This window comes from Salmo salar, chromosome ssa14 (genome assembly GCF_905237065.1).
Source record: "Salmo salar chromosome ssa14, Ssal_v3.1, whole genome shotgun sequence".
NCBI lineage: Eukaryota > Metazoa > Chordata > Actinopteri > Salmoniformes > Salmonidae > Salmo > Salmo salar.
In genome coordinates, this window is record NC_059455.1 from 46841244 (window position 1) to 46853995 (window position 12752).

The 12752-nt window shown below is 40.4% G+C and overlaps 1 protein-coding gene across 2 annotated transcripts in view; it reads left to right on the top strand.

The window, feature by feature from the left end:
• The window catches only part of LOC106569811 (vasoactive intestinal polypeptide receptor), a 103152-nt gene that overhangs the window by 74833 nt on the left and 15567 nt on the right, over positions 1 to 12752 (top strand). For both annotated transcript variants that reach the window (XM_014141442.2, XM_014141443.2), the window contains exons 7-10: positions 5590 to 5743; positions 7186 to 7246; positions 11934 to 12000; positions 12220 to 12311. In XM_014141442.2, the coding sequence (XP_013996917.1) occupies positions 5590 to 5743; positions 7186 to 7246; positions 11934 to 12000; positions 12220 to 12311 (374 nt within the window). The remainder of the gene's footprint in view (positions 1 to 5589; positions 5744 to 7185; positions 7247 to 11933; positions 12001 to 12219; positions 12312 to 12752) is intronic.

Below are 12752 nucleotides of genomic sequence, written 5' to 3' on the forward strand. Positions count from 1 at the left end.
TGCTTCACCTTGTTTAGAGGGAGGGATTCAACAACACAGTAACTACAGAATGCTTCACCTTGTTTAGAGGGAGGGGTTCAACAACACAGTAACTACAGAATGCTTCACCTTGTTTAGAGGGAGGGGTTCAACAACACAGTAACTACAGAATGCTTCACCTTGTTTAGAGGGAGGGATTCAACAACACAGTAACTACAGAATGCTTCACCTTGTTTAGAGGGAGGGATTCAACAACACAGTAACTACAGAATGCTTCACCTTGTTTAGAGGGAGGGGTTCAACAACACAGTAACTACAGAATGCTTCACCTTGTTTAGAGGGAGGGGTTCAACAACACAGTAACTACAGAATGCTTCACCTTGTTTAGAGGGAGGGGTTCAACAACACAGTAACTACAGAATGCTTCACCTTGTTTAGAGGGAGGGATTCAACAACACAGTAACTACAGAATGCTTCACCTTGTTTAGAGGGAGGGATTCAACAACACAGTAACTACAGAATGCTTCACCTTGTTTAGAGGGAGGGGTTCAACAACACAGTAACTACAGAATGCTTCACCTTGTTTAGAGGGAGGGATTCAACAACACAGTAACTACAGAATGCTTCACCTTGTTTAGAGGGAGGGGTTCAACAACACAGTAACTACAGAATGCTTCACCTTGTTTAGAGGGAGGGGTTCAACAACACAGTAACTACAGAATGCTTCACCTTGTTTAGAGGGAGGGGTTCAACAACACAGTAACTACAGAATGCTTCACCTTGTTTAGAGGGAGGGATTCAACAACACAGTAACTACAGAATGCTTCACCTTGTTTAGAGGGAGGGATTCAACAACACAGTAACTACAGAATGCTTCACCTTGTTTAGAGGGAGGGGTTCAACAACACAGTAACTACAGAATGCTTCACCTTGTTTAGAGGGAGGGATTCAACAACACAGTAACTACAGAATGCTTCACCTTGTTTAGAGGGAGGGGTTCAACAACACAGTAAGGACAGAATGCTTCACCTTGTTTAGAGGGAGGGGCTAGAATGTAAACACTTGTTTGTTGGATACTTTCCTTGATTACTGATTACATATCTCCCTCACTAACTTTAAGCACCAGCTGTCAGAGCAGCTCACAGATCACTGCATTTGTACATAGTCCGTCTGTAAACAGCCCATCTATCTACTTACCTCATCCCCTACTGTATTTATTTATTTATCTTGCTCCTTTGCACCCCAGTATCTCTACTTGCACATTCATCTTCTGCACATCTACCATTCCAGTGTTTAATTGCCATATTGTAATTACTTCGCCACCATGGCCTATTTATCGCCTTAGCTCCCTTATCTTACCTCATTTGCACTCACTATATATAGACTTTTTCTTTTCTTTTTTCTACTGTATTATTGATTGTATGTTTCTTTATTCCATGTGTAACTCTGTGTTGTTGTACGTGTCGAATTGCTATGCTTTATCTTGGCCAGGTCGCAGTTGCAAATGAGAACTTGTTCTCAACTAGCCTACCTGGTTAAATAAAGGTAAAAAAAAAAATCAACAATATGTTAACATGCTTGTCTTAGAGGCCCCAGTCAGCTGTCACAAGCCTGCCTCTCTCTCTCTCTCTCTCTCTCTCTCTCTCTCATTTGATTCATTACTCAAACAGAGTGCTGTTGCCTTTAAAGCTTTGTGTTCCTTCCTGGGTTTAGTTTTGAATTGAGTGTTGCTTTCCAGGTCTCGTTTATAGCATACAGGGTGTAACAGTGTTTGTCGACTCTTTGGAGAGTGTTCCCTAATGATGTCATGTAACAGGATGTTAGGGAGAGTTCCTGTTTGCTAAACACTCAGAAGTGACTAGCGGTGTGGTGAGCTGCCTGGCTGAGAGACAGAGGAGGGCTGGCTTGGCTTTGAATCACATTGAAAGTTTTACAAGTGCAGTCAGTAAACTCTGCAACAGCTGCAAATCCAGAAGAACTAATTAACTCTTAACCATACTATTGGTGTCTTATGTTGAATGAAAAGGGACTAGAGCAACATAACGTATATTCTGAATGAACTAAATCGATCCCCTAGCCCCCCTGCCGACTATCTACTTCCTAGCAACTCTAGGTGTTCTGGGATTGGAGGGATATTAGCAGAATTTATAAATGCAGGCTTGCTCTCAGAATGGGTGTAATCCTTAATGATTCCACTTATACAATCCTCTCAGATCTGCAAGGTCGTGGCTGGCAGTATGGCTAGGTTTTGTTACTCAGCAATGGTATACATGTCATACATACAGTGCCTTCAGAAAGTATTCACACCCCTTGACTTTTTCCACATATTGTTGTGTTACAGCCTTAATTTAAAATTGATTAAATTAAGTTTATTTTTTTGGTCACTGGTCTACACATTTTTTTACAGATTAATAAAAAATGAGTCAATAAGTATTCAACGCCTTTGTTATGGCAAGTTAAATAAGTTCAGGAGTAAACATCTGCTTAACAAGTCACAAAATAAGTTGCATGGACTCATTCTGTGTGCAATAATAGTGTTTAACATGATTTTTGAATGACTACCTCGTCTCTGTACCACACATATACAATTATATGTAAGGTCCCTCATTCAAACAGTGAATTTCAAACACAGTTTCAACCACAAAGACCAGGGATGTTTTCCAATGCCTCGCAAAAAAGGACACCCATTGGTAGATTGGTAAAAAAAAAATAAAAAAAATAATTGAATATCCCTTTGAATATAATGAAGTTATTAACTACACTTCGGATGGTGTATCAATACACACACTCACTGAAAAGATACAGGCGCCCTTCCTAACTCAGATGCCGGAGAGGAAGGAAAGGAAGGAAAGCGCTCAGGGGTTTCACCATGAGGCCAAGGGTGACTTTAAAACAGTTACTGAGTTTAATGGCTGTGCTAGGAGAAAACTGATGGATCAACAACATTGTAGTTACTCCACAACACTAACCTAAATTACAGAGTGAAAAGAAGGAAGCCTGTACAGGATCAAAATATTCCAAAAATATTTTCAGGGTTGTGAAAACTTACGTAAATTTGATATTTCTGAATGTCATTTTTCAATAAACTTGAAAGAAAATCTAAAATCATGTTTTCACTTTGTCATTATGGGGTATTGTGTGTAGAAGGGTGTGAAAAAAACACCAAATTTAATTTTAAAAAATGATTCAGGATGTAACACAACAAAAATGTGGAATAAGTCAAGGGGTATGAATACTTTCTGAAGGCACTGTACGTACCTTTGGTCTATGTTTATTAGCTTAAAGTGTGACGGATGGTTTGATGTCTAAGGGCTGGCTGTGTATTTAATGACACTCTGAGCAGACTGTCCTCCATTGGAGTGCTTGCTCCATGATATATACTGTACATTAACAAGGGGGGTAAACACAGCTGGTACCCTCACGGAAGACATGTTTGAAGACAAACCTTTAGGAGACAGTTGTGGAAGACGTTCACAGGAGAAAAGACATGTAGTAGTGTTGACGTTATACAAGGGTCACCATATTTCATAGTCATAGTAACCACTATCTAATGCAGTGTTTCTCAATCCTGGGGACCCAAAGAGGTGCACTTTTTGTGTTATTGTTCTAGAACTCATACACCTGATTCTAATCGAAAGGCTTCATGATGAGCTGATTTTTTTTTTTTACCTTTATTTAACTAGGCAAGTCAGTTAAGAACAAATTCTTATTTTCAATGACGGCCTACCGGGGAACAGTGGGTTAATTGCCTTGTTCAGGGGCAGAACGACAGATTTTTACATTGCTAGCTCGGGGATTCAATCTTGCAACCTTTCGGTTACTAGGCCAACACTCTAACCACTAGGCTACCTGCCACCCTGGTATTAGTATTCAAGTGTGTGAATACTAGGGCAATAACAAAAAGGTATACCCCTTTGGCTCCCCAGGACCACGATTGAGAAACACTGATCTAATCTGACATGTAGACAGCCCTTAGAAACAGTTTGTACAGGACTCTTAGGGGAGACATATTGTATATAGAGAGGGACCCTCAGAAACAGCTTAAAGAGGAGACATGTAAACTCGTTATGATAGCTCATAACCACTATCTAATCTAACATTACAGTGTTGGTTTTATAGAACGACAGTTAGTTTGAAATGTATATTGTTTGATTATCTAGGGATTGAATGTTTATAAATAGACTGAGAAAATGGGACGCCTGCTGTATGGTGTCGGTAACCCAGCAGCAAACCACCCTGAATCTCACTGCTGGTTTGTTTCTGAAGCTTAGCAGGGCTGGTCCTGGTTGATCCCTGGATGGGAGACCAGAAGGCTGCTGGAAGTGGTGTTGGAGGGCCAGTAGAAGGCACCCTTTCCTCTGGTCTAAAACAAATATCCCAATGCCCCAGGGCAGTGATTGGGGACATTGCCCTGTGTAGGGTGCTGTCTTTCAGAAGGGATGTTAAAATGGGTGTCCTGACTCTCTGTCATCACTAAAGATCCCCATGACACTTATCATAAGGGTAACCCTGGTGTCCTGGCTAAATTCCCAAATTGTCCCTCATACAGTCACCTAATCATCCCATGCTTACAATTGGCTCATTTATCTTCTCCCATGTAACTATTCCCCAGGTCGTTGCTGTACATGAGAATGTGTTCTCAGTCAACTTACCTGGTAAAATAAGGGTTAAATAAAAAGTGCTATCAAGGTTTTCCTTCTCAATATTCTGACTAACTTGCATGGAGTATCATGTTATTCAGAACCTGTGCAGATCTGCCACCTTTGACTAGATCGGTGCCTTAATTCTCTTGGGTAAATTCTCCTAACCTGCTATGAAAAGTCACTTTTGCAAATCAAATCAACCTTTATTTGTCACACACTGAATACAAGAAGTGCAAGCATTTCACGGTAAGGTCTACACTTGTTGTATTCGGCGCATGTGACAAATAAAGTTTGATTTGATTTGCAGAAGTGACTTTTCGTAGCAGGTTAGGAGAACAAGATAATTAGGTTAAGATTAGGAAAAGGGTTAGGGTTAGCTAAAATCCTAAAATTGTCCCCAACATGACTCAAACCAGGGAAGAATGACTGGCTCCTCTCATTGAAGTCACGGAAGTTAAAGGCCGACCACAGTACTGCAGACATTGTTAGCCTGCATCCATTAAAGTGAATGGAAAAATGGCGATCTTTGTGGTCAATCTTTGTGTAAATAAAAACATTTTGAGAAGACAATCATGGTACCAAAAATTGCTTCTAATTCACCAGACGTATGTCCTGGAACCGATTATTTTAAAATCTCACAAAGAAGTAATAAGGGTAATTTAGATGATAATGGCAGCCTGCAGTACCCCGGTTGGTCTTTAACTTGAAATACTCAATGAGAGAGCAATGAGCTAGCCTCCAACATTACTTTCTGGAGTAGCTCAAACTGCGCATGTTATCTCTCCATAAAACACCATCCTAACCGACTTAATTTAACTTCAATGCGTTATTGAGTCTTGACATAGGAATGAATGCTGTCACATTATCGATGGCTTTGTCCATTCACAGGCCTGCCCTGAGAACCCCCAACATTTCCACTAATGCGATTCTGCAATTTCCATGTTGATACTGTGCTCTCTCTCCGTAGGTGGGATGTAAGGCAGGGGTTGTCTTCTTCCAGTATGGCATCATGACCAGCTACTTCTGGCTATTGGTCGAAGGCCTTTACGTCCACACCCTATTGGCTGTCTCCTTCTTCTCCGAGAGGAAGTACTTCTGGTGGTACATTCTGATTGGCTGGGGTAGGTGTCACTGTAACATACCTCCAACTGTGTCTTTAATCCCATTAGGATTATATGCAATGTTTGGCTGTGAATTTTTTATTTCATTTTATTCAGGCCATTTTGTTTTTAAGAAGACACCATATGTCAATGTTTTTTTACTTGTACTTGGATAAGGCTAGCACGATTTTGAAAAAACACTGATTATACATTAGATTAATATTACTTCTAAAGAGTAACTCTATCGTTTCCAGATGCTTGTGTTCTATGAGCATACTTAAAACATCCTGTGCCTTACTCATCCACACCTGATCACTGATAACCAAAATGGCAGTGTGACCATATATTTACAGGATTTGAAGAAGATTTTTTGAAGTAAAAGGCATGCTGTCCATTTCTGGATTAAAAACAACAACAAAAAACACTCCAGAGATAATCAAGAATATGAGTGTCCCTAACTGGAGATCCTTGTTTTTTTAAGTATTTACTTACAGAGCAGTAATCTGAAAAGTAAATGTAGAATGTCATGCTGGTTGCTTGTTTTTTTTCTTTCTATTAGACTGATTGAAATGTCATGTACTTGTGTTAGAATATCATTGTTAACGTTGTGTTTGAAAAGTGATGTATTGAGTTGATAGCGTTGTGTTTGAACATTGTGTCAGACTGGACCAAACAAATTAATATTTAAATCAAATCAAGGTTTATGCTTTTAATAGCTCAATCAGAGCAATAATAATAATAATAATAATAATAATAATAATAATAATAATAATAATAATAAACTATACACACACATAATCCAGAAAAATGTATAAATATCAGAACGAGCAATATCAGAGACCGGAGTATAAATATAGATACACTGAGTGTACAAAACATTATGAACACATGCTCATTCCATGACATAGACTGACCAGTTGAATCCAGATGAAAGCTATGATCCCTTATTAGTGATGTCACTTGTTAAATCCACTTCAAATCAGTGTAGATGAAGGGGAGGAGACCGGTTTAAGAAGGATTTTTAAGCCTTTGGGCATTTGAGACATGGATTGTGTATGTGTGCCATTCAGAGGGTGAATGGGCAAGACAAAAGATTGAAGTGCTTTTGAACGGGGTTTGGTAGTAGGTGCCAGTCGCATCGGTTTGAGTGTGTCAAGAACTGCAACGCTGCTGGGTTTTTCACACTCAAAGTGGGTGAAACAGTATGGAAACATTATTAAAGTGACCAGTGTTCAATGAGTATGTTCACAGGGCAGCAGTCTCTAAGGTGCAGGGTAGAGTACCGGGTGGTAGCCGGCTGGAACAGTGACTGAGGCTCATACACCTACGGTGTTATGCTTTATCTGCATGCCTCATGACACAGATACCTTTATCATAATCTCTTGGCAATAACTTTTTCAAAAGTGAACTCACACAGTTTATTGACCATTTTTTTGTTGTTGTTTGTTCTCTGATATTCACAGGGGCCCCAACTATTTTTATCACAGCTTGGGTTATTACAAAGGCTTATTTAAAACACTCTGGGTAAGTTCACTGTTATTTTGTTAGTTTGTTTGTGTTAGTGTTTTGAATATCCTGTGACGCTGTGTTCCACATTGCAATTGAAAATGTATCTCAACAGCCAACGAATGTATGCAAGTAGTCCATCCATGAAACACTCACAGAAAATGCTGTCCATTTACTATAATAAAATATGAACCTATGGCAAACATTCTACTGCACTTTCTCGTACACTCAGAAAAAAAAAAGTTGTACTTTAACGGGTACAGACACAGTGCTAGGGCAAAAATCAAAACGTGCAACCAGGGAGGGCCACTGGACCAAGTTTAGGAAACCCTGCCTTAAGGGACAAAGAATGGTATATTTCTTATATATACAGTGCCCTCAGAAAGTATTCACACCACTTGAGTTTTTCCACATGTTGTTGTGTTACAGTCTGAATTTAAAATTGATTCAATTTAGATTTGAATCACTAGCCTACACACAAAATCCAATAATGTAAAAGTGGAATTATGTTTTTAGGAATTTGTTACAAATTCATTAAAAATTAAAAGCTGAAATGTCTTCTGTTAATAAGTATTCAAACCCTTTGTTATGGCAAGACTTTAAAAAGTTCAGGAATACAAATGTGCTTAACGAGTCACATGATAAGTTGCAATAATAGTATTTAACATACTTTAAAAAAAAATCTCTTTACCCCACACATACAATTATCTGTAAGGTCCCTCAGTCGAGCAGTGAATGGTAGCAGACATTGAATATCCCTTTGAACATGGTAAAGTTATTCATTACATTTTGGATGGTGTATCAATACACCCAGTCACTACAAATATACAGACATCCGGAGAGGAAGGAAACTCTCAGGGATTTCACCATTAGGTCAATGATGACTTTAAAACAGTGAGGATGGATCAACAACATTGTAGTTACTCCAAAATACTAATCTAATTGACAGAGTGAAAAAAAGGAAACATCGTGTTTGCAACAAGGCACTGAAGTAATACTGAAAAGAAAAAGAAACGGCAAAGCAATTAACCTTTTGTCCTGAATACAAAGTGTTCAAATGAGACTAATTCCATTCTCGTTCCATTCTCCATTCTCTTATTAATTCGACCATGAAGGCCTGATTTACGCAGTCTCCTCTGAACAGTTGATGTTAAGATGTGTCTGTTACTTGAAATCTGTGAAGCATTTATTTGGGCTGCAATTCCTGAGGCTGGTAACTCTAATGAATGTATCCTCTGCAGCAGAGGTAACTCTGGGACTTCCATTACTGTGGCGGTCCTCATTAGAGCCAGTTTCATCATAGCGCTTGATGGTTTTTGCGACTGCACTTGCAGAAACTTTCAAAGTTCTTGAAATGTTCCACTTTGACTGACCATCATGTCTTAAAGTAATGATGGACTGTCGTTTCTCTTTGCTTATTTGAGCTGTTCTTGTCATAATATGGACTTGGTCTTTTACCAAATAGGGCTGTCTTCTGTGTACCACCCTTACGTTGTCACAACACAACTGATTGGCTCAAACACATTGAGAACGAAAGAAATCCCACAAATTAACTTTTAACAAGGCACACCTGTTAATTGAATTGCATTCCAGGTGACTACCTCATGACACCGGTTGAGAGAATGCCAAGAGTGTGCAAAGCTGTCATCAAGGCAAAGGGTAGCTACTTTGAAGATTCTCAAATATAAAATATATTTTTTATTTGTTTAACACTTTTTTTGGTTACTACATGGTTACTTCCATATGTGTTATTTCATAGTTTTGATGTCTTCACTATTATTCTACAATGTAGAAATGAGTAAAAATAAAGAAAACCCCTGGAATTGGTAGGTGTGTCCAAACTTTTGATTGGTACTGTACATACAGTGCCGTATTTGACCCCTATTTTTGCATAGTTTTGATTCTGAATGTTTTCAGATCTTCAACCAAAACCTAAAAAATAAAGGGAACCTGAGTTTACAAAAACAAATAAAATTGATACATATTTAATTTAATTTACAAAGTTATGCAACACTCAATTACCCTGTGTGAAAAAGTAATTGCCTCCTTTCACTCAATAACTGGTTGTGCCACCTTTAGCTGCACTGACTGCAACCAAATGCTTCCTGTAGTTGTTGACCAGTCTCTCATATCGCTGTGGAGGAATTTACTGTAGCTGTACTGACTGAACCAAATGCTTCCTGTAGTTGTTGATCAGTCTCTCACATCGCTGTGGAGGAATTTTGGCCCACTCTTGCATGCAGAACTGCTTTAACTCAGCGACATTTGTGGGTTTTCAAGCATGAACTGCTCATTTCAAGTCCTGTCACAACATCTCAATTGGGATTAGGTCTGGACTTTGACTAGGCCATTCCAAAACTTCAAGTGTGTTGCTTTTTAGCCATTTTCATTTGGACTTGATTGTGTGCTTTGGATCATTGTCTTACTGCATGACCCAGCTGCACTTCAGCTTCAGCTCACAGACAGATGCCCTGATATTCTCCTGTAGAATTCACTGACACAGAGCAGAATTCATGGTTCCTTCTATTAAGGCAAGTCGTCCAGGTCACAAGGCAGCAAAGCATTTCCAAACCATCACACTACCACCACCATGCTTGACCGTTGGTATGAGATTCTTACTGTGGAATGCAGTGTTTGGTTTTCGCCAGGCATAATAAGACCCATGTCATCCAAAAGCTTGACTCAAGTTTGCCAAGAAGCACTTGTGTCACGTGTGCTCCCTCTCAGGCCTCTAGGTCACCAAGCTGCTCATTATGGCGCACACCTGTCACCATCGTTACGCGCACCTGCGCATCGCAGACTCACCTGGACTCCATCACCTTCCTGATTACCTTCCCTATATATGTCACTCCATTTGGTTCCTTTCCCAGGCGTTATTGTTGCTGTGTCACGTCTGTGCGTTGTTCATGTTGTGTTATTAAAACACTCGCTCCCTGAACTTGCTTCCCGACTTTCAGCGCACATCGTTACAGAATAATGGCTCACCTAAGGGAAGCATCAGGGATTTGTTTTTCTCTTGGTGGGAATGATGTCAGGTCCGGGAGCCGCTACAGGTTCTCATGCCTCAGACAGATCGCCAGGTTCCCCTGCCTCCGCCAGCTCGCCAGGCTCTCATTCCTCAGCCGGATCGCCAGGCTCCCCTGCTTCCACCGGCTCTCATGCCTCAGCCGGATTGCCAGGCTCCCCTGCCTCAGCCGTCTCGTAGGGCTTTCATGCCTTTGCCGGATCGCCGGGCTCTCCTGCTTCCACCGGCTCACCAGGCTCCCCTGCCTCAGCCGGTCTGTCAGGTTCCCGCGCATCAGCAGGGGTTACCGGTCCGCTCCTGATCCCCAGAATCGTTCCTTTGGTTGGTGTCCTGCGGCTGGAGCCGAACGCGCCAGGGAGGGGGTACCATCACGTATGCTCTCTCTCCAGCGCTCTAGGTCACCATGCTCCTGCGTCTCAGCCGGATTGACAGGTTTCCTGAGCAGAGGTGACCGGTCCTCTCCTGATCCCTTGGATCGTCATTTTGGTTGGCGTCCTGCGGCTGGAGGCGTGACAGTATCCTCTCCCCGACGCATGTGTGCTGCCTCTCCGGCCTCTAGGTCACCAGGCTGCTCATTATGGTGCACACCTGTCACCGTCGTTACGCACACCTGCGCGTCATCAGACTCACCTGGACTCCATAACCTCCTTGATTACCTTCCCTATATAGGTCACTCCCTTTGGTTCCTTTCCCAGGTGTTATTGTTTCTGTTCCTGTGTCATGTCTGTGCGTTGTTCGTGTTTCTTATTTTGTATTATTTTGTGTTTATTTATTAAAACACACACTCCCTGAACTTGCTTCCTGACTTTCAGCGCACATCGTTGCAACCTGGATGATCATCAAGACTCTTGGAAGAATGTTCTATGGACAGATGATTCAAAAGTATAACTTTTTTGGACGACATGGGTCATATGAGTTATAGTTGTTCTGTTGAGCACATTTTTACTCCTGAACTTATTTAGGCTTGCCATAACAAACGGGTTGAATACTTATTGACGCAAGACATTTTCGCTTTTTTTTTTTTTTATACATTGAAAACAAATTCTATAAACAAAATTCCACTGTGATAATATGGGGTGTTGTGTGTAGATCAGAGACACAACATCTCAATTGTATTTATTTTAAATTCAGACTGTAAGACAACAAAATGTGGAAAAGTAAATGGGTTAGAATACTTTCTGCAAGCACTGTACATGTATATTTTGATATTTTTATATCCCTGGGATACTTTTTTTAAGGGTGTACTGCAGTGCCCAATTATTAAATTCATAGAACCAAGGTATGACTTTGTTAGACAAATAATTATTATAAACTGCCAATGCCACATTTCACATTACATGGCCACCGTAGCATTGTAGCAATGTTACCTGCCATGAATTTCCTGTGGTGATGAATGGTTGGTCTCTATGGAGGCCATTAGGAGGACTTTACATTGTAGTGTACTCTACAATAGGCAAGTATAACCTTGACAAAAATCCATGTACAATTTAATATTTTATTGAATGATTTGTTTTTTACAATGATACACATTTTGGTCATTTTGAATTATAAAATGGTATAGAGGGTTTTGCCTTGGGCCTTAACTTTGTATGTATCCATTAGTATCTAAATAATGTGTGTGTGTGTGTGTTGGTGACATCCTTCATCCTCTGCTTCTGCTCCTCCCTCTGTCCTCTATAGGTGTTGGGACATTATTAACGACCATCCCTGGTGGATCATCAAAATGCCAATATTACTGACCATACTGGTGTGTCACGCACGCACACACACACACACACACACACACACACACACACACACACACACACACACACACACACACACACACACACACACACACACACACACACACACACACACACACACACACACACACACACACTGGATCAAGCCGATGATTGACATATTATATACAACTCAACATTACATGAATTAAATGGTAGGCCTCTTTCATTCCCAAACCCAGGTAAACTTCATCCTGTTCATCTGCATAATACGGATCCTGCGTCAGAAAATGAATTGCAGAGACATAGGAAGGAAGGAATCTCATCAATACTCGTAGGTTTTGTTGATATTCACTTTCTCAGCTGTTTTATGGGACCATTTTAATTAACTAAGGATGTGTTCGTATCAGGATGTCAATGTATGTGTAGCTGGTCTGCACACAAAAAAAAGAGAGATTCAAGGTTTCTGTTTAGTATTTTGTTCATTATGGGGTGCTTAGATTGACAAACGTTTCAGCCTAAGCCCCATTTACACCTGGTTCTAACATGCGTCCTTTGTTCTGATTGTGCCCACAATTTTAGACAGGTGTAGATGACGCATTGTGATCTGACTGTTATCAGATCTTATAAAGTGCAAACAGATAAGATAAGGACAACAGCAGGAGAAATATCAAGAGGAAGGACGTATGTTAGCTCCAGGTATAAAGGAGGCTGATGTCATCAGCGTCTCAAGGTTCTTCATTGTGATCTCGTTATAAGATACCTACGATTATAA